The sequence below is a fragment of the Carcharodon carcharias genome, chromosome 19 (genome assembly GCF_017639515.1).
Source record: "Carcharodon carcharias isolate sCarCar2 chromosome 19, sCarCar2.pri, whole genome shotgun sequence".
Classification (NCBI taxonomy): Eukaryota; Metazoa; Chordata; class Chondrichthyes; order Lamniformes; family Lamnidae; genus Carcharodon; species Carcharodon carcharias.
Window position 1 is genome coordinate 23,835,096 of NC_054485.1, and position 26,135 is coordinate 23,861,230.

Below are 26,135 nucleotides of genomic sequence, written 5' to 3' on the forward strand. Positions count from 1 at the left end.
TCTGTATTTCTCTGTCTCTTCCCCACCATCCTCTCATTTCCTCTGCGGTTTTGTTCTTGTTCATGAGCACCCCCGCTCCTGTGTGAGTAATGCAGCCTGGAGAGCAGCTTGTTGCCATGGAGGCAGCCACTGTTTGATGTATGGAGGGCAGATCCCAGGAGCCTCAGTGCCGGCCCCTCATTACCTGAAACTAATGACTTTATTCTGGCCGATTATAAGCAGCGGGTAAATCGTGGACCTCCCGGCCAAACATGAGAGAGACAGACTGCGGAGGAAACATGTGTCTACCTGATGTTTGAACTGCAGGGTATTATGCAGCCACAGCAGCCATTCACACAATTTGAAAGGTAAATTTCCCATGCATTAGCCACATTTCTTTGGTGTGGTTTTCAGACGTTGTAACCTTCTCGAGCAAAAGAAACCAAACTTGACACTAAAGGCAAATGAGAGCAGTTTTATTCATAGGAGGAGATCTGTTGTCACTTTCCTGCTTTCTACACTCTGTCTTTTCCAGGTGTTCTGGGCTCTGTGATGTCATACAGACACAGCAACAACTTGCATTTATATAGCACCTTTATTGTAGGAAAAAGTATCCCAGGACGTTTCACAGAATCAATATTTGACAGCAAGCCAAAGAATATTAGGATGGCCAACTAAATGTTTAGACAGACCTTTGAAAAACATCTTAAAGAACGAATGTGGAATGGACAGTTTAAGGGAGGGGATTACAGCTGAATATAAGGACAAGAGGAGGCCATTCAGCCCTTCAGCATGTTCCACCATTTAATGAGGTCATGGCTGATCTGCATCTCCACTATATTTATCCTCCTCTGCTCCATATCTCCTTGTTGCCCTTACCTAAACAAAATCTGATCATACCAGTCTCGAAAGCCGCAGTTGACCCCCTGCATCCACAGCCTTTCAGGGGGAGACAGTTCCTGATTCCACCACACCTTGTGATTCAGTCTGCTACTTGCACATTGGGAAGAGAACTTCATAGGCAGCAGAGACAGGACAAGCCAGTGGAGGGACGAAAAGACAAGGATGGGAAAAGGCCAGGTTTGGAGGAGGGCAGAAACTTCAGAGGGTTAGAGGAGGTTATAGGTTTAGGGAGAGGAGATGCAATGGAGGGATTCAAAAATGTGGATGAGATTTTTAAAATGGAGGCATTGGGGATCTGATACCAATGTAGGTCAGTAAACACAGGTATGATGGCCCACACTAGGTGAGTGGCATCAAGGGGTATGAAGAGAAAGTGGGAATATGGCATTGAGATAGAGGATCAGCCATGATCATATTGAATGGTAGAGCAGGCTCGAAGGGCCGAATGGCCTACTCCTGCTCCTAGTTTCTATGTATCTATGTATACGGGCAGCAGAGTTTTTGCTGAGCTGAAGTTTATGAAGGATGGAAGGCTGGCCTAGAAAGCATAAAAGTCATCAAGTCTGGAGGTAATGAAGTCATGGGCGAGGATTTTGGCAGCAGATAAGCTAAGGCTGGGTCAGAGATGGCTGATGTTATAGAGATGGAAGTTTGCGATGAAGAGTTAATGGATTTGGAAGCTCAGTTTGGGTCAGATAGAATGTCAAGTTTGCAAACATGGTTCAATGTGAGACAGGGAGAAAGATGGAATCTGTGGCAAGAGAATGACTTTCATGGTGGGAGCTAAAGGCAAAGGTTATGTTTAATCCAATGTCTAACCAGAGAAAGTTACATCTCATCCAGGGCTGGAAGTCAAGACAAGCAGAGTGATAATGACAATGTGGTGGAGGTACCGAGAGAGTTGGGGCAGCCGTAGAGCTGGGAATTGTTAACATCAAGAAACTTGACTTTTGGCCTTCAGATGATGTCATCAAGAGGCAGCACGAAGAAAAGGAGGGGCCAAGGATAAATCCTCAGGGTCTCCAGCGATAATAGTGTGGGAACAGGAAAAGACATTATTGAGAGATGTTCTAGCTAAGATTGGGTAGAAACCCACAGAGCAAACAGGAAGGACTCACTTAATACGTTGCTGCACTGAATCAGGTGGCTTCTGTTGCATGTTAGTTTGTAAAGATAGGAACAGGAGGAGGACATTAAGCCCCTTGAGCCTGTTCCATCATTCAGTTAGGTTATGGCTGCTCTGAACCTTAACTTAATTTACCTAGTGGTCGCTTCATACCTCCTGATAGACTTACCTAGCAAAAATCCATTGATCTCAGTCTTAAATTCCAATAGTCCTGGCATCCACAGCTTTTTGGGGCAGATAGTTCCAGATTTTGACTACCCTTTGTGTGGAAAAGCTTTTTTGTTTCCTCTACCAGAAGAAATAGTTCTTCTGTATTTAGCCAATTCAACCCTTTAAATCAACTTAAATACGTCAATTAGATCCTTCCGGTCTTCCATACCGAAGGGGATACAACACAAGTTGATACAACATGCCCTCACAACTGGACAACTTTTATATAGTGTCTTTAAAACATAGTAACGTGCCCCAAGGTGCTTCACAGGAGCATTAGGAAATAACATTTGACAACAAATTGCATAAGGAGATAATAGGAAAAGTGACTAAAAGGTTAGTCAGAAAGGTAGGCTTGAAGCAGTGCCTTAAAGGCGGAGAGAGAGGTAGAAAGATTTAGGGAGGAATTCCAGAGATTAAGCAGCTAAAGGCATGGCCGTCAATGGAGGAGCAAAGAAAATCGGGAATGCACAAAAGGCCAGTCTTGGGGGAGTGCAGAGATCTTGGAGGGTTTTGACCTGAGGAGCAATAAAGTCTCTGTTTTCAGAACTGCTATGCTATTGCCCCCTGGACAGCTCTTTGTTTACCTCACACAGCACAGCCATTAACTGGTCTACTGCAACCTTAAATTTCTCTTTCTGCCATCACAGGCCTGGTGACATCTTAGCTCAGTTCACATCACTGATTTTTTAACCACCTCAGCTCTTGCATAGTGATATCGACAGTGCCATATGGTAATGTTACTGGACTAGGCCTGGACTTCGGAGACATGATTCAAATGGCAGCTGGAAGAATTTAAATTCAATTAATTAATAAATCGGGAATTAAAAAGCTAGTCTCATTCATAACAATGATCATGAATCTATTGGATTGTCATAAAAACCCTGATTCACTAGTCTCCTGCAGGGAAGAAAATCTGCCATCTTTACCCAGTATGGTCTGCATATGACTTCAGATCCACTGTAAAGTGGTTGACACTTAACTGCCCTCTGAAATGGCTTCATAAGCCACTCAGTTGTATCAAGACACAACAGGAAAAGAAGTACTGTGCAAGTACCTATACCAGACTTACTGTAGTGGTTCAAAAAGGTGATACCTCCACCTTCTAGAGGGTAGTTAAGGATCGGCAATAAATACTGGTCTTGCCAGCAGCATTTACATCCCAAAAACAATAAGAAAACACTCTTGCTTTTTGTCTCATTTGATGAGATCGACTAAATTTCAGATGATTTTCTGATAGTGAAACATTTCGTGATATAGTAATTTCCTGAGAAAATTTGCTGACTTTAAACAGTTCCTTCCAAGTTTCCTCCCTTCCTCTAGTCCTAGTCTCTGACTGAAGTACATACTCTAACAGCACTAGACACTCCTTCCCCGTGTCCCCTCCCAGCATCGACCCAATTGTCTATTCGACGTGTGTGAGCTAAGCCAGTCTTCAGTCACGGAGGACATCACGGCTGAGCCCAAACTCATCCTCATCTGAATAATGCAGGATGATACAGTAAACTGAAACCTCTTCTGCCCTCTCAAGTGGATATAAATGATCCCAAGACACTATTTGAGGAAGAACAAAGATTTCTTTTTCCCCTGTATTTTGATCAATATTTATCCCTCAGCCCATACCTAAAGCAGATTATCTGGCCATTTATTTCCTAGTTGTTTGTGGGATCTTGCTGTGCATAAGTTGCTGCGTTTCCTACCTTACAGCAGTGACTACGCTTTAGAAAGTAGTTCATTGGCTGTAAAATGCTTTGGGATGACCTGAAACTGTGAAAGGTGTTACATATTGAAAACTCTTTCCTTCTAGGTGGGTTTAAGGAGAGCCTTAAGACGGAATGGGAGGAGAAGGAGGAATTTGCAAAGAGTGCTGGGGGCCTAGTCAATGCAGTTCCTAGCAGAGGCTATTGGATAGGTGCCAAGAATGAGAATCTTGGCTAATCATAGAATGAATATTGAAGGTTGTCATTCGGCCCATCGTGTCTGTGCTGGCTCTTTAGAAGAGTAATCCAACTAATTCTTCATACCTCATGGTTGCTGAAACTGTAGCTTCTTTACCACAATCCAGCTGAGCCAATGTAACATTGCAAACATTCAGGATTGAAACCTGAACCTTCCTGGCTTCTTTTCCCATATAATATTGTGTAGTACATTTACCCATGCAACCAGGACTAATTATTTTCCCTAAAATTCATTCCAGCATCTTCTCTTAATGCTGCTTGTGCTAAGAAGTTCCCTTCATTCTCTAAGGTCTAGACTACCAATGTTAGTCAGGTTCAGTGGGTACTGCTGGTATCTCTGAGTTCAGAGCTTTTCAAATCCTACATCAGAGACTTGAGCACATGATCTATACTGATATTTAAGTCCAGTACTCAGAGTGCTACATTGTTAGTCTTTTAGATGAGGCATTAAGTTCAGGCCCAGGCTGCTCTCTTAGGTGATGAAAACCATCTCATGTGTTTGGGTTTTGTAATGCAACAGTACTACATGTCCTAGCTGGCTCGCTGTAGTCATGTGACTTCTGTCATGAGGTAAACAGACATTTTACATCAACTCAATAATGATCTACAATGAGAAAGCACTACTGCCTTTAAACATCATGCATAATTTTGAAGAAAAGGAGAGTTCTTCTTGGTGCCCTGGAAAATGTTTATCCCTCAACCAACATCACTAAAACATTATCTGCTTCAATATCTAAAGGAGAAAAAATTGGGGGCTTTGGGGCAGGATGTAGGTAAAGAACTGGGGAGTAGGGCTAATAGGATTGCTCTTCGAAAGAGCCAGTGCAGACCCCCATGGGTTCCGATCTGTGCTGTACTATATTATGATTCTAAGAATATCGCCACTTCCTGGTGGGATGTTTGAGAACAGGGCTGATCCAGACACAAGAAAGAGAAGGCTGAGAGGTGACCTGATAAAATTTTCATGATTATAAAGGGTTCATAGGGTAAACAAATTGAAGATACTTCCACATGTGGAGAGCATAAAACTAGGATCCATCAATCAGAGATAGTCATCAACAAATCCAATAGGGAATTCAAGAGAAATATCCTTACCTAGAGAGTGGTGAAAATGTGGAATTCAATACCACAAAGAATAGCATAGTTACCTTTAACGGGAAATCAGATAAGCACATCAGGGAGAATGGAATAGAAGGATATGTTGGGTTATGTAGGGTTAAATTAATTAGGGCAGTAGAAGGCTCACATGGAGCACAAATGGCAGGTTCAGTTGCTTTACTATTAATATAAATGCAGGTGGTTGTTATGTTTCTGTGGGGTCCATCTATGATAAAAAGTTCCCTGGCGGTGCTTTGTATGAGGTAGCCATTAAATTCTGCTCCTATGCTAGCTCCACTGATGACTCAGTGTGGACTAATTGCATCATTGGAAGGGCTGTGACAGTGAAGTGTTTAATAGCTGACTTTAAAATGGCTACATAGAACAGATAGGTCTCAGGTTTAGTACTCGGTCTGTGATAATTTGGCTGGGACATTGGTCGAGAAACTATGAGTGCCTCTGGGTTAGGGATAGCCCACCTCCCACCTTTCACTCTCTATAAACTTGAGCTTGTCCAAAACTCTGCTGCAGGTATCCTAACACACACCAAGTCGCAGTCACTTGCTTGCTGGCTTATATTAGCTCCTAGCAATGTCACAATTTTCAGATTCTCATCTGTGTGTTCAGATCCCTCCGTAACCTTCTCCCTCCCTATCTCTATAAGCTCCTCCAGCCCTACCCTCTGAAATCTTGGCACTCCTCCAGTTCTGACCTCTTGATCCCTAATTTTTGTCGCCCCACCTTTGGTCCCTGTGCCTACAGTTGCCTGGGCCCAAATCTCTGGAATTACCTCCCTAAACCTCGCTGCCATCTTGACCTCTCTAATTCTCCTTACCTCTTTGACCAAGCTTTTGGTCATGTGTCCTAACATATCCTTCTTTGGCTCGGTGTTGGATTTTTTTTTGTCAGACTGTAGTCCTGTGAACCTGGGGATTTTTTTTGCCAAGTTATAGATGATATATACTGCAAGGCAGTTATTGTTGTCATATGAGTTGCCATGGAAACACGGAGAGGAACCACCCATAAAAGGAGTGTGGATTGGATGGAGGGTTACGCTGACCTTTGCACCCTGTCCCTGTGAGTTTGCTGACATCCTCTCCTAGTGTGAATTCTCACCTAGAAGGAAGGAGAGAAGGGAATGAATTTTTAAAAGTTCATTGTCTTTATGCACAGCGCCTTGAGGGAGCAGGAAGGGGTGGAAGTGCTCTCATTTTGTGTTTGTGCCTGGTGTGGAAAAATAATAAATGTGTTCTTTAGAGAATGTGTCAACTGGAGGAAATGCTCTCCCCGGGAATGGAAAACTCAGGAACTAATCTTTGCTTTTAATTTTGAGAGGCTGCTTCCACAAAGAACCAGTCCAAGTATCCACTGCACATACTCAATCCTAATTGAGTGACGTGTAACTTCAGGTAAATAGGAGCAGATTAAAGTCAGATTGCCACCACTCTGCTAGACTATTAATAGATTGAAGGTTTGTGGACATCTGCTGGTGATGATGGCCTTTGAAAATTCACTTGAAGTCTCTGTAGTAGGGGGCTGGGAGCATCTGTAAAACGTTGTGCTAGTCTCTCAAACAGGCTAATTAGAGAGGAAAGGCTATTGCATTTAAATGCTTTGCCACAACAGATTGTCTCAAGGTCATTGTGCACAGCAGCTCTCTCCAAAAGGTGTTGGAATTGGAATTCCGGATTTGTTTGGAGAAGCTTCTGGAAGGGAATAAAGATCTTTCTTTCCCCAGCCCATTCTTTCCTACACTTTGTCTGATCACTGAATGGCCTTACTGACTCTAGGGCTGTTTTGAAGTCTTTAGGAATTTAAAATTGCTTCCAGCAGTGTCCTGGAGATTAAACCCAGGAGAAAAATCATGCAGCCGTCAAACAAATTTGAAAGAAAGTTCTTGTTGTTAAAAATATTGGATGTAGAGGAAGGAATCCCGGCTGAGAATTAAGAATCATCCAGTCATGGGTAACAGGAGGTCTACCCAAATTCTGAATGCCTGTGGGACCGTAAGTGGATCATTGTGGGGGAAGGGCACCTGACAGTGGGGTCCCTCTGATGAAACCTCCAGGAATATGCCCTACAGGAGTTGGCAACCCTGATGCCCGCCTTTTCATTTGTTTGGAGCCACTTGCACGAGACGATTTAGAAGCAAAAGTTGGATTGGAGTTGCACATACACATTGTCCTGTGCTAGTAACTTCTGAGTGTTCTTTTGCTTCCCAGATTTTTTCAACAAGATGGAGTCAGGGAAACACTCAGGAGGCTGTGAAAGAAAAACAGAAAAATCCAGAGAAAGGGAGACAGGAGAGAGATTATTTTTTAAAAATAGAGAAGGGCGAGCAAAGGGACAGATAAGAGAAAGAACTTGCATTCCTAAATGCCTCTCCTAATCTCAGCTCATCTCAAAGCCAATTAAGTACCTGTAGTCTCTGTATTAACATGAAACATGGCTGCCAATGTAATGCACAGTAAGGTCCCAGAGTGTTGTGACATTGATGAGGAAATCTATTTTAGCAATGTTGGTGAAGAATTTACTTCCACAAGCTTTGCTTACACCAGGGATTGAAGGGAAGGGTCATTTCCAATATTTCACCGATCTCCCATAATTTCCCCTCTGAAAACTTCAAATCGTTCGAAAATTATGACCCACGTTCCACTCACCTATCACCCATGGGGAGATGGTGGCATAGTGGTAGTCTTGCTGGTTTAGTAATTGAGAGACTCCCATTAATACTCTGGGGACAAGGTTCAAATCCCATCATGGCAGTTGATGGTATTTGAATCCAGTTAATAAATTTAGAATATAAAGCTGGACTCAGTAATGGTGACCATGAGGCTATTATCAATTGTTGTAAAAACCCATGATTCACTAATGTCCCAAGGAAATGTGCTATCCTTACCTGGTCTGCCCTATATGTGATCCAGACCCACAGCAATGTGGGTAACTCTGAAATGGCCTAGCAGTCAACTTAGTTTAAGGGTAATTAGGGATGGGCAACAAATGCTGGTCTTGCCAATGACATCCACATCCCATGAAAGAATAAAGAAAAAAAAACATACTCACTGATAATATAATGTTCCTAAGTGCCTGAACACCTCCGATGTTAAAATCTTCATTTTTGTATTTAAATCCCTTCATAGTGTTTCAAGAAGGCAGCTCACCATCACCTTCTCAAAGGCGATTAGGGATGGGCAATAAATGCTGGCTTAGCCAGCGACACCCAGATGCCATGAATTAATTTTTAAAATAGCACATTTAATGTGTAAACATCACAAGGTGCTTTGCACCAACATTATCAAACAAAATTGGAAACCAGGCCACATCAGATATTAGGACAGAAAGTGTTAGGTTTCAACAAACTTCTTCAAGGAGAAGTGTGAGATAGGCGGAGAGTTTTAGGGAGGGAAACCCAGATCTTAGGGTCTAGCGTTTCGATGAGACATTGATTTGAGGCTGTGGTGTGGATTTCACCAGCCCTCTGAAGATGGACTGGGAGGTGGGATGCCCCATGAGATGGTGGCAGAGGCACCAGGAGGGGAGCCCAGCATCCTCCTGCTGCTGCAGAAAGATAAGCTGCATGGCCACCCTCTGATCAGGGACAGATGATTGATAAAACCAACTAAGTGGCCAATTTATGGACACTTCCCACCCCCATTGGCAGTTAACTGGTGTGGAAAGGAGCCACAGACACAAGGGGAAACCAACAGCTAAACTTTGCAGCCTCCTGGCAGCTTCCCAAGGGTGGGGGGGGGGGAGATGGGGGAGGTGGTTGGTTGTCTTCCTTCATGACTGCTCCATGCCCCACCAGGGGTTACCACCCCCCTCCCCCCCAGCCCCTGGCAGCAATGGCTGCCCTCGCATCTATGGCGCTGCCAATGGGAGGTGCACATTTGTGCCCCCACTCCTAATCGTTGTGGCCCGGTCCTGGCATGGTAGATGAAAAAAAATCTTATCTGGCTTTTGTGGGCACCTCAATTTGAGCTGGTAGCTCTGGGAGGTGGGCACCATTCCGAACTGAACAGCAGTCCAGGTGGCAGCCTTTTAATTAGCTGCTACTGGCAAATGCCATATGGACTACAGCAGTTCAAGAAAGCAGCGCACCACCACCTTCTCAAGGGCAATTAGGGATGGGCATTAAATACTGGCCCAGTGAGAGACACCCACATCCCCCATGAATGAGTAAATATATGATTTTAAATGCTGCCCAAGGTCCCACTACCCACCCATCTGGGGTCGGGGTCCCATTGTCAATCCCAGTGGTAGGATTGCCTAGCTTTTGGAAAAATTCAAGCTCCCATCTGCTCTCACAGGTGTAAATAAAAGATCCCACTTCAATGTTTTGAAGAAGCCAGGGGAGTTCTTTTCAGTGCCCCTGGCCAATATTTGACACTCAAACAATAAATCACTAATATGTTATTTGGCCTTTATAAAGTTTATTAAATTGCTGTTGTGGAAGATTGGTGGGAACAACATGGCTGCTGCATTTCTTACAACAGTGACAACACTTCAACAAGTACTTAATTGGTTGTAAATCACTGTGGGCATCCTGAGATAGTTTGTGAAAGTCACTATATAAACGCAAGTGCTTATTTTTTCTAGGCAGCTGTAGGTACAACTGCTTAATTGGCCTCCCCACCCTATCTCTGCAACCTTCATCAAGAGGATCCCCCAAATCCATCTGAGATTTGGCATCTTTGCATCCCTCATGCCCTTTGTCCTGGCATTATCGACCATGCCTTCAGCTTCCTAGGTCCCACATTCCAGAATTCCATCTCTCCACATGGTTCAAACATGGACAAAAGAGCTGAACTCCCGAGGTGAGGTGAGAGTGACTGCCCTTGACATCAAGGCAGCATTTGACCAAGTGTGGCACCAAGGAGCCTGAGCAAAATTGGAGTAAATGAGAATCAGGGGAAAACTCTCTGCTGGTTGGAATCATACTTAGCACCAAAGGAAATTGGTTGTGATTGTTGGAGGTCAAACATCTCAGTCCCAGGACATCACTGCAGGAGTTCCTCAGGGTAGTGTCCTTGGCTCAACCATCTTTAGCTGCTTCATAAATGACCTTCCTTCCATTATAAGGTCAGAAGTGGGGATATTCACTGATGATTGCACAATGTTCAGCATCATTCGCAACTCCTCAGATACTGAAGCTGTCCATGTCCAAATGCATCAAGATCTGGACAATATCCAGGCTTGGGCTGACAAATGGCAAGTAACATTTGTGCCACACAAATGCCAGTCAATGATCATCCCAACAAAAGAGAATCCAACCATTGCTCCTTGATATTCAATGGCATTACCATTGCTGAATCCCCTACTGTCAAAATCCAGGGGGTTACCATTGACCAGAAACTGAACTGGACTACCCATATAAATACTGTGGCTATAAGAGCAGGTCAGAGGTTAAGAATCATGCAGTGAGCAATTCACCTCCTGACTCCCCAAAGCCTGTTCACCATCTACAAGGCACAAGTCAGGAGTGTGATGGAATACTCTCCACTTGCCAGGATGAATGCAGCTCCAACAACACTTAAGAAGCTTGACACCATCCAGGACAAAGCACCCTGCTTGATTGGCACCCCATCCACAAACATTCACTCCTTCCACCACTGACGCACAGTGGCAGCAGTGTGTACCACCTACAAGATGTACTGCAGGAACTCACCAAGCCTCCTTAGACAGCTCCTTCCAAACTCACAGCCAATACAATCTAGAAGGACAAGGGCAGCAGTCATATGGAAACACAGCCACCTGGAAGTTCCCCTCCAAGCCTACACCATCATGACTTGGAAATATATTGCAGTTCCTTCACTGTCACTGGATCAAAATCTTGGAATTCCCTCCCTAACAGCATTGTGGGTGTAACTACACCACATGGACTACAACAGTTCAAGAAGGCAGCTCACCACCACCTTCTCAAGGGCAATTCGGGATGGGCAATAAATGCTGGCTTAGCCAGTGACATCCACAGCCCACCCACGAATGAATAGAAAACGTTTGTCTCTTAACTTTAAGGCCCTCCTTAAAATTTACCTCTTTGACTAAGTTTTGACCAACTACACCTGACATTTCCTGTTTTAGCCTTGCAGCCATTTTTTCTATAGATATCTTTTTTATGTTGAAGGCACTTTGTAACTTCAGATTTCTTCAGGAAAGTTGTGTTAAATAGTAGAATTTTTACTTGTTAAAATTAGCTTCCCACCCTTCCCTCTCCATCCTTCCCTCCACATCTTGTATCGTCTCCTCCTCCTTGTCCCTTTGGTTACAAGCCAGCCCTCCCTTTGCAAAGAGTTGACCTTAAATCCCAATCATTATCCTCATTCAGTGTTGCTGAATATCTCCTAACACTTCATGTTTCTGGTGATTTCATGACACAGCACCATTGGTAAGACATTGTTAGGTAAGATATTGATGAGACATTAGTAGGTAGACATCGGTAAGACATTGTCAGGTAAGGCAGTGTGTTCATGTCCCACTTCAGACACTTGAGCACAAAACCTAGACTGCTGATCCCAGTGTCAATACTGAAGGAGAGCTGCACTGTTGGAGATGCTGTCTTTCAAATGTGAGCCGAATGGACGTCCCACCTGCCCCCTCAGACTGAAATAAAGATCCCATGGCGCTACTTTGAAGAAAGTGGGGGAGTTCTTCCCTGTGCCTCAGCCAGGGAAGCAACATTACTCTTTTTTTTAAAAAAAAGCTGGTCTAGTTGTTAGCACAATGTTCTTTGTGGAACCTTGCTGTGCACAAATTAGCTGCCATGTTTCCTATCTTACAATGATGACTACACTTTAAAAGTGTGTCATTGGCCGTAAAGAGCTTTGGGATGTTCGAGGTTGTGAAAAGGCGTTATATAAATGCAAGGCTTCCTGTGTTCCTTTTAAACCCCTGGATATATTGCTCTGTGGTAAACTATGATTGTGAGTTAGATTTACCCAAGACTTCCCCTAGCATTAAGCTCTGGTATAATAATATGTCAGTCTGGCCAGGATAACTGGGTGGACAATTTGCAGGCATGACACACCTCTCTCTCTCTCTCTCTCTATCTTTGAGCTGCTCCTACTGTATTCATGATTTCTGTTTCAGTCTTTGAAAGTGCTGACCTGCGTTATAAATTTGGAATGGAAAGTACAGCTTGCTGCACATGTTGTTTGCTTTGCAGTACCAGTTGATTATAAGCTCCCCACGTGGCCTTATGGATGATGGCACCGCCCTGTACCGTACTAAGCCATGGAAATCGGGCAGGCCCAAAGTTCAATCTGGTCTGAAAGAAGATTTTGCATTTAGATAGTGATTTTCACAACCACCAGACATCTCAAAAGTGCTTAAATTTACAGCCAATGAGGTACCTTCAAAGTGTACACTGTTGGAATGTAGGAAACATAGCAGTCAATTTGCACACAGCAAATTCTCACAAACAGCAATGTGATAAACAATCAAATAATCTGTTTTGTAATGTTGATTAACAAATATTGGCCAGACACTCACTTGCTCTATTTGGCAGTTGTAATATGGGATCTTTTGCACCCCCCCCAACCCCTGAGAGGGTAGACATGACCTCAGTAGAGCACACAGCACTCCCTAAGTACTGCACTGGTGTGTCAGCTTTGATTTTTAATGTTTAAATCCTAGAGTGGGACTTGAACCTGGAACCTTGTGAGTTAGAGGAGAGGGTGCTACCAATGGAGCCATAGCTGACACTGTGTGCAGTTAACCAATCTCAATTTCTGTGCTTGGTTTAATCACTAGCCCTGTATTAGGGTTGGGGAGTGGGAATGGAAAATTGACCAATTCTTGTTCCCATCCCTATTACATGTGTGGACAGGATTGGAGGCCAGTGATGACAATCCCTATGGTTGAATAGCTTGTTAATTCCCCCTAACTTGATTCAGGATGAGGAGCAACCATTTGGGTAAAGTCTTGAAGAAGAGAAAATGGACAGCAAGTTATACGGATTATGGCTTCAGTATAAAACGAGTTGCATTTATGCAGCACCTTTTAACGTTGTAAAACAACACAAGGTGCTTCACAAAAGTGTTGTCAAATGAAACCTGACATCATAAAGACTTATTAGGACGGGTGACTAAAAGCTTGGCCAATGTGATATGTTCTAAGGAGGGTCATAAAGGAGGAGAAAAAGGCAGAGTTTTAGAATGGAATTCTATAGCTTATGCCCTTAGCAGCTGAAAGCAGAGCCACCAGTTATGAGGTGAATGGAGTGAGGCTATGCAAGAGACCAGAGTTGGTGGAGCACTGCTACAATCAAAATTATTTAAGGCATTTTAAAAAATGCTTTTCATTTTCTTTTAAGACTTATAAATATTTTGGAGATATGGAAAAAGGCTGTTTGCCCAACAGCCAAGAATCATCCAATTGGGTAAGAGTCTGTTCATTATTTGCAGGTTAGCTGTGGGAAGCAGGGCACTGCGAGAATGGATGTGCCAAGCGACCAATGGTGTGAGTGTGGGGTGGGAGGCGGAATGACATGTGATGAAATCTCCTGGAATACCTCCAAGTTGAGTTGGTAACCCTGGCAGAGTGGCAAATATGGTAATGAAATTATCCAATGGCTACTTGATTGTACAACTAGGTGAAGGGCCAAGACCCAGAATGAAGCACATACACCTTAACATATTGATATAAAAGCAAAAAACTGCGGATGATGGAAATCCAAAACAAAAATAAAAATACCTGGAAAAACTCAGCAGGTCTGGCAACATCTGCGGAGAGGAATACAGTTAACGTTTCGAGTCCGTATGACTCTTCAACAGAACTATTTTTACTTAGTTCTGTTGAAGAGTCATATGGACTCGAAACGTTAACTATGTTCCTCTCTGCAGATGCTGTCAGACCTGCTGAGTTTTTCCAGGTATTTTTATTTTTGTTTCACCTTAACACATTATTTGTTTTGGCTTTGTCTACTTCAACATATTTATAGTGTTTCCACCTCTGTACATATAACTCTTACCTTAAATCATCTTTGCAAAGTTACCATTCTTTACGAGCTTCCCTTTTTGAGATTTTTCATGCAAGTCTCTTTTTTTCTTCACAAATTGCAGTCTTTAATCCTTGAAACCCAGGGTTTGAGGGCCTATCGTAAATCGGAACTTGAAGTACACCTAAGGACCTAATTGAGGTGCGATTTCAAACAGTTTTTATTGGGGGCTATAAAAGGCAGTGAACAGCTGGGGTCAATGAATCTCCCTGTCCTGAATCCTTTGGTCACATGGGGTCACCAAGTCTGATTATTCTCTGGCCATTTGGCAACATGGATGAAAGGCCATTGAAAAGGTGACTGAAAATCTTTACACATTTCCGTGGTCTGCAGCCAATGAAACTGAGGTCAAAGAGTCGGAACCGATGAATAGCCGATTACTATTGCAAGCACCACGAACATTTAAATATTCACGAAATGACAACCAATTGTAGACCATCTGTACCAGAAATCCTGTTCATTTAAATGATCCTTTGTGATACATAGCTCGTAGTGAACTAGATATGCAGTTCAACGATTTGTATTTATATGGTAAACAATCCCATAGTGTGGGACTATCAGACATACCTTGAGCTTGAGCCACATAAGGAGATATTAGGACAAGGCTTCAGAAGCTTGGTCAGAAAGGTAGGTTTTAGGGAGAGGAGAGCGAGGTAGAGAGGCGGAACGATTTAGGGAGGAAACTCCAGAGTTTAGAGTCTCGGCAGCTGAAGACATGGTTAATGTTAGAGTGATGAGAATCTGGGATGTGTGAGAGGCCAGGACTGGAAGAGCACAGTGATTTTGGAGAGCTCTTTGGTTGGAGAAATAATAGGGAGGAGCAAAGTCATGCAGGAATTTGAAGTTAAGGCTGAGAATTTTAAAATCGAAGCATTGTTGGACTGGGTGCCAATGTAGGTCAGCGAGCACAGTGAGTGAATGGAACTTGATGTGCGTTAGGGTGCAAGCAGCAGAATTCAGAATGAAAAGGACAACGTGGCAGAATTTCAAACTCAGAAACAGTTCAAAAGAGATAGTTCTGTTACCATTATAAATGGGTGTTATCGTCTTCTTTACCTTCTTACCTGTGTTTTTGTTTAAATTGGAGGAGTTTGATTTTGGAGAAAGCATGGAGAGCATTTAATTATGCAAAACAGGGGAAATCAGGTACAATCCATGGACAGTGGAAAGCTAATTGATCTGGAATTGATCTCCAGACCCCTGGCCTAGGGAAGAGAAAGATCAGTCACTGCTGATAGCTTTCCAATAACTCCTGCTGGCAGGCAAATGCATTGATGATGGGTAAAGAGAAACTCTGCCTGCTTTGAGACCCTCTTCGTCCAAATAGCATGCTCACTGATGTAGAAGGTCCGACTGATTCTTTTTTGTTCAAAATATCCAATGTATACCTTTGAGTTTTGAATTTCCTCCATATAGAGCAAAAAGAAATCAATTTTATCTGATCGCGGTACAGACTACAGTTGGTTTCAATTTCTCAGGCCAAAGTGAATCTACATTTAAGAACTTTAGTAGGGATGTGAGGGTCCTTGACAGGGTGCAGAGGAGATTTACCAAGGATATGGGGATCTTGGTCCAAAGCTAGGTTGAAGAAATTGGGGTTGGAGCTGGAGTTTGAGGGGAGATATGAAAGAGATGTACAAGATTATGAACAGTACAAATAAGCTAGGTAAAGAAAACCTGATCCTACTGACTGCTGGTACAAGGACTCGTGGACACAGATTTAAGGTTTTGGGCAAGAGATGCAGGGGGATGTGAAAAATATTTTTTTTTATGCAGTGAATGTCCAATGACATGGAATTCGTTACCAACGAGGGTGGCGAAAGCAGAAACGATTAATAATTTCAAAAAGATAGGTACTCGAGGGGAAAAAAAAACTTGCAGGGCTACAGGGATAAAGCAGGGAAATGGGGTTGACTGGATCGCTCCAAAAGAGCCAGAATGGACTCAATGGGCAGAATGGCCTCCTTCCATGGTGCATTGACTCCATGACATGAATGTTCATTGATCAAAAGGGCTTTTAGGATAATGAGACACCCACTTCCTTGTAATTTTCAATCCTTTGTTGTGTTTTCTTGGGTGCAAAAAGCCTTTCAGTTGTGATTGACTGTTTGTAACATAATTTCAATTGCCAGGGCACTGTTCTCTGTACTATCATGTGTCAATGCTGCCTTTTCATTACAGTAAGGGCTTTGAGAGTGCAGGAAAACACCAAACCTGTTGTGAGCTGCAAGTCAGTGATGCATCAAGAGGCTGAGGTGATGTCAAACCACACAAGTTGCTTTATCAAAGTCATCTTGACCCCTGAGATCTTATTCTGTGGAACACTCTGTAACGTGTACCATATTCTGAATTGGAAAATAGGCTTGCTTATTATTTTGCCCATTTTTCCAGATGTTGACTCTGGGGTTTGGGCATTGGGCACATCAATTACTTTACCTCATCTGCCATTCCTTGTGTACGAGGCTACACACTACATATCTAATGGTGTGGGGGGAGGGGGGCACACAGCTGAAACTGGTTCTAACTTTCCCCGCATCCCCCCCACCACCCCCCGACCATGTCTACATGTGTGAGTGTCCCAACGATAACAAACAGCAGTTAAGCGCCCCTACTGATTTTCTTTCTTCTCCCTAGTTCAGCATTACTGAAACAAAAACAGAATTACCTGGAAAAACTCAGCAGGTCTGGCAGCATCGGCGGAGAAGAAAAGAGTTGACGTTTGATGCTGCCAGACCTGCTGAGTTTTTCCAGGTAATTCTGTTTTTGTTTTGGATTTCCAGCATCCGCAGTTTTTTGTTTTTGTTTTTATCTCAGCATTACTGATATGCTTTGCGATATCCCACCTCTGGCGAGATAAGCTACCTCAGCACTAGTGTTGTCAGCTGTGATTAAATGTATTCCTGGAGGTTTCATCACATGACTTGCCTCCATGCTCCAGCCAACATATCCATCCTTGTGGCTGACTGCCTTCATACACTAATTGGAAAGCAAAAAGACTCGTTACCCAATAGGATGATGCTTGACCGTCAGCCAAACAGCCTTTTCTCCCATCTTCAATATTTGTATAACTTGCAAAGAGAAACGTTCAAAGAAATTTGTTAAAAAGCAGTCTTTTTTAATGTCCCGATGATTTTCTCCAGAGTTGCACATAGCAGTGCCCTGGAGATTAATCTTCAACACCTGGAGGTCCCAGGCCACTCCTGGAGGGTTCGCAACCCGACTCAGCACAGAAGCAAAAGCAGGGATTTTTCTGGTTTGCAATGCATCCCCAGAGGTACTTCAAAATTAGACCTGCAGTACTAAGGGCAGTTAGACATGATGGACCAGACAATGGCATCATGCGTACAGTGTGACCTTTATTTGCCCTTGGGACGTGGGCATCACTTAAAGTCTGGCATTAACTGTCCATCCCTGGTTGCCCTGATAAGGTGGTAGTGGGCCGTCTTCTCAAACTTAGAGCAAGTCATGTGAAATGTGTTTGTTATGTAAAGCATACATTGATGTTAATAGAGTACATGCCTTTCAAAAACAAGGAACCTGTTTTAAGAAACAAGAATGAATATTCCAGATTTTGCTACTGTCATGAATTGATAGCCAAAAGTGATCCAGTTCCCTCCTTTTCATTCTCCTTTCTCCTCCGATGAAAATGAAAGCTTGACATGTGGTATTTTCCTGCTGCAAACATGAAAAGCTTCAGTTGTATCTTTGGATGAAAGAGCAGCTTGTTTGTTCTTTAGCTAGGGTTTCCCATGGAAGGAAGAAAACACAAAGAACTTGCATTTATATAGCACTTTTCGTGACCTCAGGACGTCCCAAGTACTTCGCTTTAGTTATTTTTGAAATGCAGTCACTGTTGTTATACAAGCAATCAATTTGCACACTGCAGGGCCCCACTAACGGCAATGTGATAATAATCAGGAGATCCAGTTTAGCAATGTTGGTTGAGGAATAAATATTGACCCAGAGCACTAGGGAGAACAGCTTCGAAATATTGGCCATGAGATCTTTCATGTCCACCTGGGAGGGCGTCTCATCTGAAAGATGGCACCTCTGACAGAGTCACAGATGGCATTTCACAGATTCTTTCCACCAGATTGTCTTAGGTTTTGATCTGAATACCCACCATACTGAACATATACTGGAAATGCGAAAAACATGAAATAAAACCAGATTGTCCTGGAATAATGGAGAAAAGTCTGTCAGCAGGCTTGACTCAGTTGTTAGTATTCTCCCCTGAGAGCCAGAAAGTTGTCCATTCAAACCCCTTCTGGAGACTTGAACCCATAGTGCAGACTGACATTCCATTGGAACACTCTATCCCGGTCCAGGCACCATGGGCTGAAAGATCCTGTACTATGCGGTCTGATTTTATGACTCCCTATCTTTGCCTTCCTTCCCTTTTCTCTCCACCACTCTGCCTAATGAAGGAGTAGGTGTTTTGGAATCATAGAATTATACAACACAGAAGGAGGACATTCGGTCCATCATTCCTGTGTCAACTCTTTGAAGGAGCTCTCCAAACAGTCCGACTTCTGCACTGTTTTCTCCGTAGACTGCAAATTTTTCCCCTTTTGAGTATTTATCCTATTCTCTTTTTAAAGTTATTAACGTGTCTGCATCTACCACCCTTTCAGGCAGTGCAATGACATATGGACATACTTATGAACTAGGAGCAGGAGTAGGCCACTTCAAGCATGCTCCGGTATTCAGTAAGATTATGGCTGATCTGATTGAACTTCCTGCCTACCCCCAATAACCTTTAACCTCCCTTGTTTAACGAGAATCTATCTAGATCTGCCTTAAAATTATTCAAAGAACCTGCTTCCACTGTCTTTTGGAGAAGAGAGTTTCAAAGACCCACAACACTGAGAGAAAAAATGTCTCCTTATTTGCATCTTAACTGAGTGACCCTTGTTTTTAAAGTGACTCCTAGTTTTAGATTCTCCCAAAAGAGGAAACATCCTCTCCACATCCACTCTGTCAAGACCTTAGATTCTCAAAGGTTTCGATCAAGTCACCTCTTACTCTTCTAAATTCCAGTAGATAGAAGCCTACTCTCTACACCCTTTCCTCATAAAGCAACCCACCCATTCCTGTTTTTAGCTTAGTAAACCTTCTCTGAACTGCTTATAACGCATTTACATCTTTCCTTAAATAAAGAGATCAATACTATACACAGTACTCCAGATGTAGTCTCTTCAGTGCCTTGTTCAACTGAAGCATAACCTCCCTACTTCTGTATTCAATTCCCCTCCCAATAAACAATAACATTCTAATAGCTTTCCTACTTACTTGCTGTACCTGCATAATGGCCTTTTGTGAATCATGCCTTAGGCCATCCAGATCCCTCTGAATCTCAGAGCTCTGCAATCTCTTGCCACTTAGATAATATGCTTCTTTTTTACTCTTCCTGCCAAAATGGACAATTTCACATTTGCCCACATTATACTCCATCTGCCAGGTCTTTGCCCACTCACTTAACCTGTCTATGTCACTTTGTAGCCTCCTTACATCCTCCTCACAACTTACTTTCCTACCTATCAGCAAATTTAGCAACCATACCTTCTGTCCCTTCGTACTGGTCATTTGTATCAATTGTAAGAAGTTGAGGCATAATTTTTTTTAACCTCCCATTGCTACTGATTCTTTTCCTAATTACCTTAAATCTGCGCCCTCTGTTTACTGACCCTTCTGCCAGTCAAAACAGTTTCTCCTTAATTACTCTATACTCTTCATGTTTTTGATGCAGCCTTATAAAATCTTCCCTAAACCTTCTGTGCCCGAGATGAAGAAATAGGGTGGGAGGATACTTGCATAGAGCATAGACCAATTGGGCTGAATGACCTGCTTATGCAATGTAATTCTATGTAAAGCATCAAGACTCTAATTAAAGTCATCCTCTGCTTTGATCTTTGTTCTAATTTTCTAACTATGTTTTTTCCCACATGGGAGGGTGGAGTACAAAAAAATTATGCTGCAGCTGTATTATGTCAGTCACTATAAAAAGCAAGAGAAAATACAAAGATAGCACTCGTGATGGGATTTGGGATAGATTTGAAAGTGATTGTGGTCTAAAAGCCTGTGGCTCATACTCTCTAAACTGTTTCATTGTGGTGTGTTGTTTTAAACCGATTCCTACTGAAAGGGAAACGTTTCAGAACCATTTAACAGGACAGGAAAAGGAGAGATTCTGAGCAGGAAACATAGAATATAAGTTTAAACAAAGACACAGCCAAAACAGAAGCGTTTTTCGGAAGCAGATGAAAGCAAACTGGAAGTGGCACAGAAGGGAATTTGATCCAGAGCTTTAGTGTCATCAGTGTTGTATGGTAGAGCGTTGTAGGACTGGAGGAGGTTAGAGAAATAGAGAGAGGTGAGGTTATGGAAGGGATTTGCAAACAAGGATGAGATTTTTAAAATTGGGGCATTGTCAGACAGCAAGCCAATCTAGGTTAGCAAGGAGGTAATTGAGTGAATGGAATTGTTGGGGGTTTGGATATGAGCAGTACAGCTTTGGATGAGCTCAAGTTTGTGAGTTTGCTGTTCTTCATTGAGTGGCAGTCTCATGAAGGGGACTTACATTTATGTCCGAGAATCACTTTGTCTCTCAGCAGTGCACCGTGTTGGCAGTTCCCAGCATTTCCCTCAATGCAGAAGGAGGGTAAGCAGGACATCATTGCTGTCAAGACTGCAGGTGTGGTGCCGTCCAAACAATGACTCACATTGTTGAAGAGTGTCTGCTAACTAAACTTAAAGGCGGGCTTAAAGAATTCCATCCAACCACTGACAAGGTTTGCATTTATATAAAATGTTTCACCACCTCAGGGTGTCCCAAAATGCCTTATAGCCAGTGCAGTGCTTTCATAATAATTTGGTCACAATTTGCTAAGAACATAACCACATGGTTAATGGCACTCACTGTTACTAATGTGTAAATCATCCAGAAACTTATGACAAGGATGAGATACCCTGTGAAAATTGCCACAAGTTGTTGGAAAATTTGCATCATTTGACCATTAACATCTTGAAAATGACCACTCACCCTCAACATCACTTACCCCCAATGAGTTTCAAGGTATTGCTGCATTTAAAAATCAATTAATCACTAAACCCACACAGGAGGTTAGGGCTAGTAGTTAATGGCCAAAGAATACTTTTAATGATAAAATTTATATTCCTGATATATCATTCAACCTCTCCGGCTCAGAAAGAAACAATTGAAACTAAAGTTTCCTTCTTGCAGGTAGTATATTGTTCTTAGGGTTTTTTTAAAAAATTTCAAATATAATTCTTTTTCTTACATTTTCCTGTCTCCCTACATCTGTCCATTAATCCAATCTTTCTTTCCTTCTCTTTATTTCTCTTTCTGTATCTGACTTGACTCTAGTCCACCCTAGTTTCTTCACTGTTGTTCCTCAGTTGCTTTCTCAATCCTTAAATCTCATCGGAAATAGTCTGTTGGTACCAATGTTCATTCAGGACTCATTACCTTTGTCTTGCTGTTATCAGCTCACACTTTCAGCCAGTTACTGAACTCATTCAGCAAAGGTGAAGGCCATTTGGCTCACCTTTGGTCAACACTGACGCTTTGGGGAATGTAATGTAGGAAACGTGGCAGCCAGTTTGCACACAGCAAGCTCCCACAAACAGCAATGAGATAAAGGCAATCTGCTTTTGTGAATAGACTGTGACACTTCAGTGCAGTGCTGAGGGACAGCTGCATTGCCCAACTGCCTATTTAATGGTCAGCCCACCTCAAAATAATTGCAATTCAAACACTGAGCCATTTCTAAACAATATGATAAAAGTTGTCAGACACATGCAAAGCTCCCTGTCCTATCTACAAATTTGGCAAATTGATTAAATGTGACTCTGTGCCACACTGAAATAACGGCATGACATTTCTTGATGACTAGTTTTTTTTTACCTTTTCTCAGTGTTTGTTAAGGAATGTTGGCTGTGGTTCAGGGGTTAGCACTCTTGCCTCTGGGTCAGAAGGTTGTGAGGGTTCAAGTTCTACTCCAGAGATTTGAGCACAGAATCTAGGCTGATACACGGGTGCAGAATTGATGGAGGCGCTGCACTGTCTGAAGTTTCATCGTTTGGCTAAGATGCTAAACTGCCCTCTCATGGCACTAAGTGGGGTAGTTCTTGCAGGTGTCCGGATCAACATTTCTCCCTCGGTTGAGCTAAAGATAATTCACCTGATCATTATTGCATTGTGGGATATTGCTGTTTGGCTGCTACACTTCCCTGCATCATAACAGCGACTGCACTTGTGAATTGGTCTTGAGGTCGTGAAAGGCATCATATAAATGCATGTTGTTTCTGTTGGCTGCACAGGATTCATTTCACTGGGTTTTGTAGTGTGCCTCTTGCTTGGAGACTGTCTCTCCCTGGTGCATTGTGAGAACTGGCTGCCTTTAAGCTAAGCCAGCTGACCCCCAGTGTCAGCTCAGAACTGCTGTTGCTGGTGCATTGGATCTGTCAGCACTGAGAGACAAAATAGCTTTTAGGATCAAGTCCAGAGGCTTTGAACTGATGCATGTCATACTTTGATTTATTTTTCAGAAGGATGCACGAAGCTGAGAGGAAAGTTCGGTGAAGCGTTCCAGTTAAGAGTGGAGTGCCTTAATAGAAGCGTGCTGAAAGCTTTTTATCCTGTCTCTTGCTGTTTTCTGCAATAAAGAAATCATTGAAGAGTCTGCGTTCTCAAACCCCACCAAAACAAGATTATAAGGCTTTCGGTGACCCGGTTTCAGTGGCGTGGATATGGGAGAGTTGGTCTGAATGCTGCTGCTGGTTCAGCTCTGGACTTGTCTTATTGTCCTGAACCACTAGTGAAGTGAGGAGAATGAAACCAGTTACTCCAGTCGGTTCCCCGTCACCTCTCAGGCTCCTGAACAAAGGCCCGGAGTACCTACGCAGGCAAATGGAAAGCGACAATAAGGGTCGGACACTGAGTGCTGTTGAGAGGCTTGAAGCAGACAAGCTCAAGTATGTTAAAAGCCAGAAAGTGATGAACGCCAAGCTAGAGCCCATCGTCAGTCCTTGTGTGACTCCACAGTCTTCTGCTCGAAATTGGGTCAAACCAGATGAGGCGAGAGGTCCATGCCAGGACTTTAATGACAGAAAAGAGAATGCCAAGATGGAACAGCTTAACAATGTCAGGAACATCTTGGTGGACAAGCCGTCCCATGACTCGGTGGTCACTAGGAGGACCACCTCCAAGAGAGTCATGAGGCCTGACTCCTTAATCATTTACCGACAGAAACGTGACTGCAAGACAGGGAGCAACGAGAACTCCAGAGGCTACAACTTCATCCGACGCCTATTTCAGGGGTCCATGAGGGACAAACAAGTGACCCCTCTGGAGTTGCCAAAGATCATCCTGAAGGAGAACAGTAGATCCTTCTCTGAAGGCAGCTCCCCGCTGTTGCACATGTGCCGTCTCAGTGAAGATGAAGCAACAAAGGTGGGGAGCCATTGCGTCAATCTCTTCACCCACAAAGGAATCGCAGGTTCAGTTTCTCCAAACTTTTCTGTGACCAGAACTCAAAACTTGCCAAGCAATCCACCTGAAGCAAGCGGCCGAGGAGCTTTGAGAAGCAGGACTTTGCAACGCTCAGACTCGGACATTCTCCTGCGTAACTCGGTCGCCTCGTCGGAGGAAGAAAGATTTTTTAATTACTGCGGGCTTGAGCCAGATGTAGCAGAGCATCTCGGGCTGGCGAACCTCTCTCCTGCTGCCTCGGACTCTATCTCACCCAGGATTCAGAATTTCAGCATGACTGAGAGTGATGGCAGCGAACTGTCTCATGGAAGCAGAGGTGGCGAGGGCCTTTATGAAGAAGAAACTCATGAGCAGGTCTCACTGGGGATATCTGTCATTGAACGGAACGCACGGGTCATCAAGTGGTTGTATAGTTGCAAAAAGGCCAAAGAGGGACCAAAGGAGTCAACAGTGTAGAGAGGGAAGGAGAGCTTTAGAATTTACCCCAACATGCAAAGAGGATATTTTCATTGAAGTACATTACTGCTTCACTAATGCCAAGGGGAATTGAAACAGATCCTGTCTTTAGCTCAACCATATGGCACATATTTGAGAAGTTTTATTTTCTTAATTTAACTCCTAAACCTGATGTTCTGCTTTGGTCTGAAGGTTTTAGCTGAAGTAATTAAACGATCAAGGGATGCTGAATGTGATGTTTGGTGCAGCATCAGCCCTGAAAGGATGGGGTGGGGCTAGTGGGCTTTCCTTTATTAGAGTTTTTGTGCTCATCAAGGTCAGGGTCTTGGGTGCCAGGGAGTAGACTGCTTTCACACACCCATATCAACAGCAAGCACACCCAGACCCAGTACAGCACGGATTAGGAAGAAAGACTTCTGAAGTACTTTACAGTCAATGAAGTACGTTAGAAGTGTACATTGACGCTGTTTAATGTGGGAAATATGACAGCCAATTTGCACGCAGCAAGCTCCCACAAACAGAAATGTGATAGTGACCACCTTTTTTTTAGCGATAGAAGGACAAATGTTGGTCAGACACTGGGAATAACACAGAGATAAAAACAAAAAAACTGCGGATGCTGGAAATCCAAAAGAAATTTGAGGACTCGAAACGTCAACTCTTTTCTTCTCCGCCGATGCTGCCAGACCTGCTGAGTTTTTCCAGGTAATTCTGTTTTTCACTGGGAATAACACCCCTGCCATGGGATCTTTTACATTCATCCAGAGGGCAGACAGGGCCTCAGCTTCATGTCTCATCCAACAGTTGACACCTCATCACTCCCTCAGTAGTGCATTTGGACCGTCAGCCTTAATTTTGTTCTCAGGTCTCTGGAGGGGGACTTGAGTCCACAGCTTTCTGCCTCTGAGGTGAGAATGCTACTAGTTGAGCAATAGGGGTCACCCAATGTAAAGTACAATTTAGAGGTAGAATAAAGTTCCTCTACAATTTCCCCATTATGTCTCAGACACAACAACATCCTTTACTGTGCAACATGGCAATCTCCAAGTGAGATTGCCAAATTAGGGGCAGTCCTGTGCCCCTCAAACACCGGGCTGTGACTGCTCAAACTGACCTCTTATAGGACAAGTAGGAAGACGTGTCTTTCATTCTCTGGGATGAATTTGAACCCAGGCCTTGGAACAATTCAGCAGCTTTAAGCAAAATCCCAGTGCTTGCACCAACACATTTTTCTATATTATAGAAAACAAGCGGCAAAAACTAAAGGAAATGGAGATCTTGGAATTGAAGCAACATCACGTTGTTTCCCAAACGCAACCCTGGCAATTGAATTAAATATAAACCATTTCTCAATTGAACCTAAAATGAAAGGAACATTTTTTTTCTGGAGGATTTTAAAGCTTTTTCTTTCAAAGCTAAATTTTACAGAGGAAAATAAAAAAAAGAAACGAGTATTTGGTTTTGATTGATTTCTTGCTGGGAAAAAAGTTGCTGTCTAATTTGTTCTGTTTCTGATGTGGTCATTGCAGCAAAATGAGTGGTTGATTTGTCCCATAACAAAGAGGTTAAAGATTTCTCTTTATTTCCAATTTTCCCTCCCCTCCTCTCCCCTTCCCTTCCCTTTCCCCCTCTCCTCTTGGCGTGGCGATTTCATAGGTGCTGGTCATCCCCCATCATGAGTATCATGACCTTGGGGGCTATCGCATTGCACCTTGACCCAGTTCACACCCAATATTCACACACATGATCTTTCCAGCAAGGGCCATTGGAGCTCTACTGATACCCAGCCCCACTCACCCTTCACCCTCAACCTCTCTCTACCAGCCCAGCTTTTCTGGGCCTGTGGTGGTGTCCCAGTTTCCTGCCTTGGTGTGATTGCATAGACTGTACAGC

At 43.2% G+C, this 26,135-nt stretch overlaps 1 protein-coding gene across 5 annotated transcripts in view; it reads left to right on the forward strand.

Moving 5' to 3' along the window:
* The window catches only part of fam110d (family with sequence similarity 110 member D), a 51,343-nt gene extending 25,649 nt beyond the window's left edge, over window positions 1-25,694 (forward strand). For 2 of the 5 annotated variants that reach the window (XM_041212139.1, XM_041212142.1), the window contains exon 2: window positions 22,844-25,694. In XM_041212139.1, the coding sequence (XP_041068073.1) occupies window positions 23,127-24,242 (1,116 nt within the window). In that variant the 5' untranslated portion in view covers window positions 22,844-23,126 and the 3' untranslated portion in view covers window positions 24,243-25,694. Of the gene's footprint in view, window positions 1-222; window positions 348-14,357; window positions 14,414-21,036; window positions 21,064-22,843 lie in introns of those variants that run through there. The other 3 variants (XM_041212140.1, XM_041212144.1, XM_041212143.1) reach the window with 3 other exon arrangements.
* Window positions 25,695-26,135: the final 441 nt, after the last annotated feature.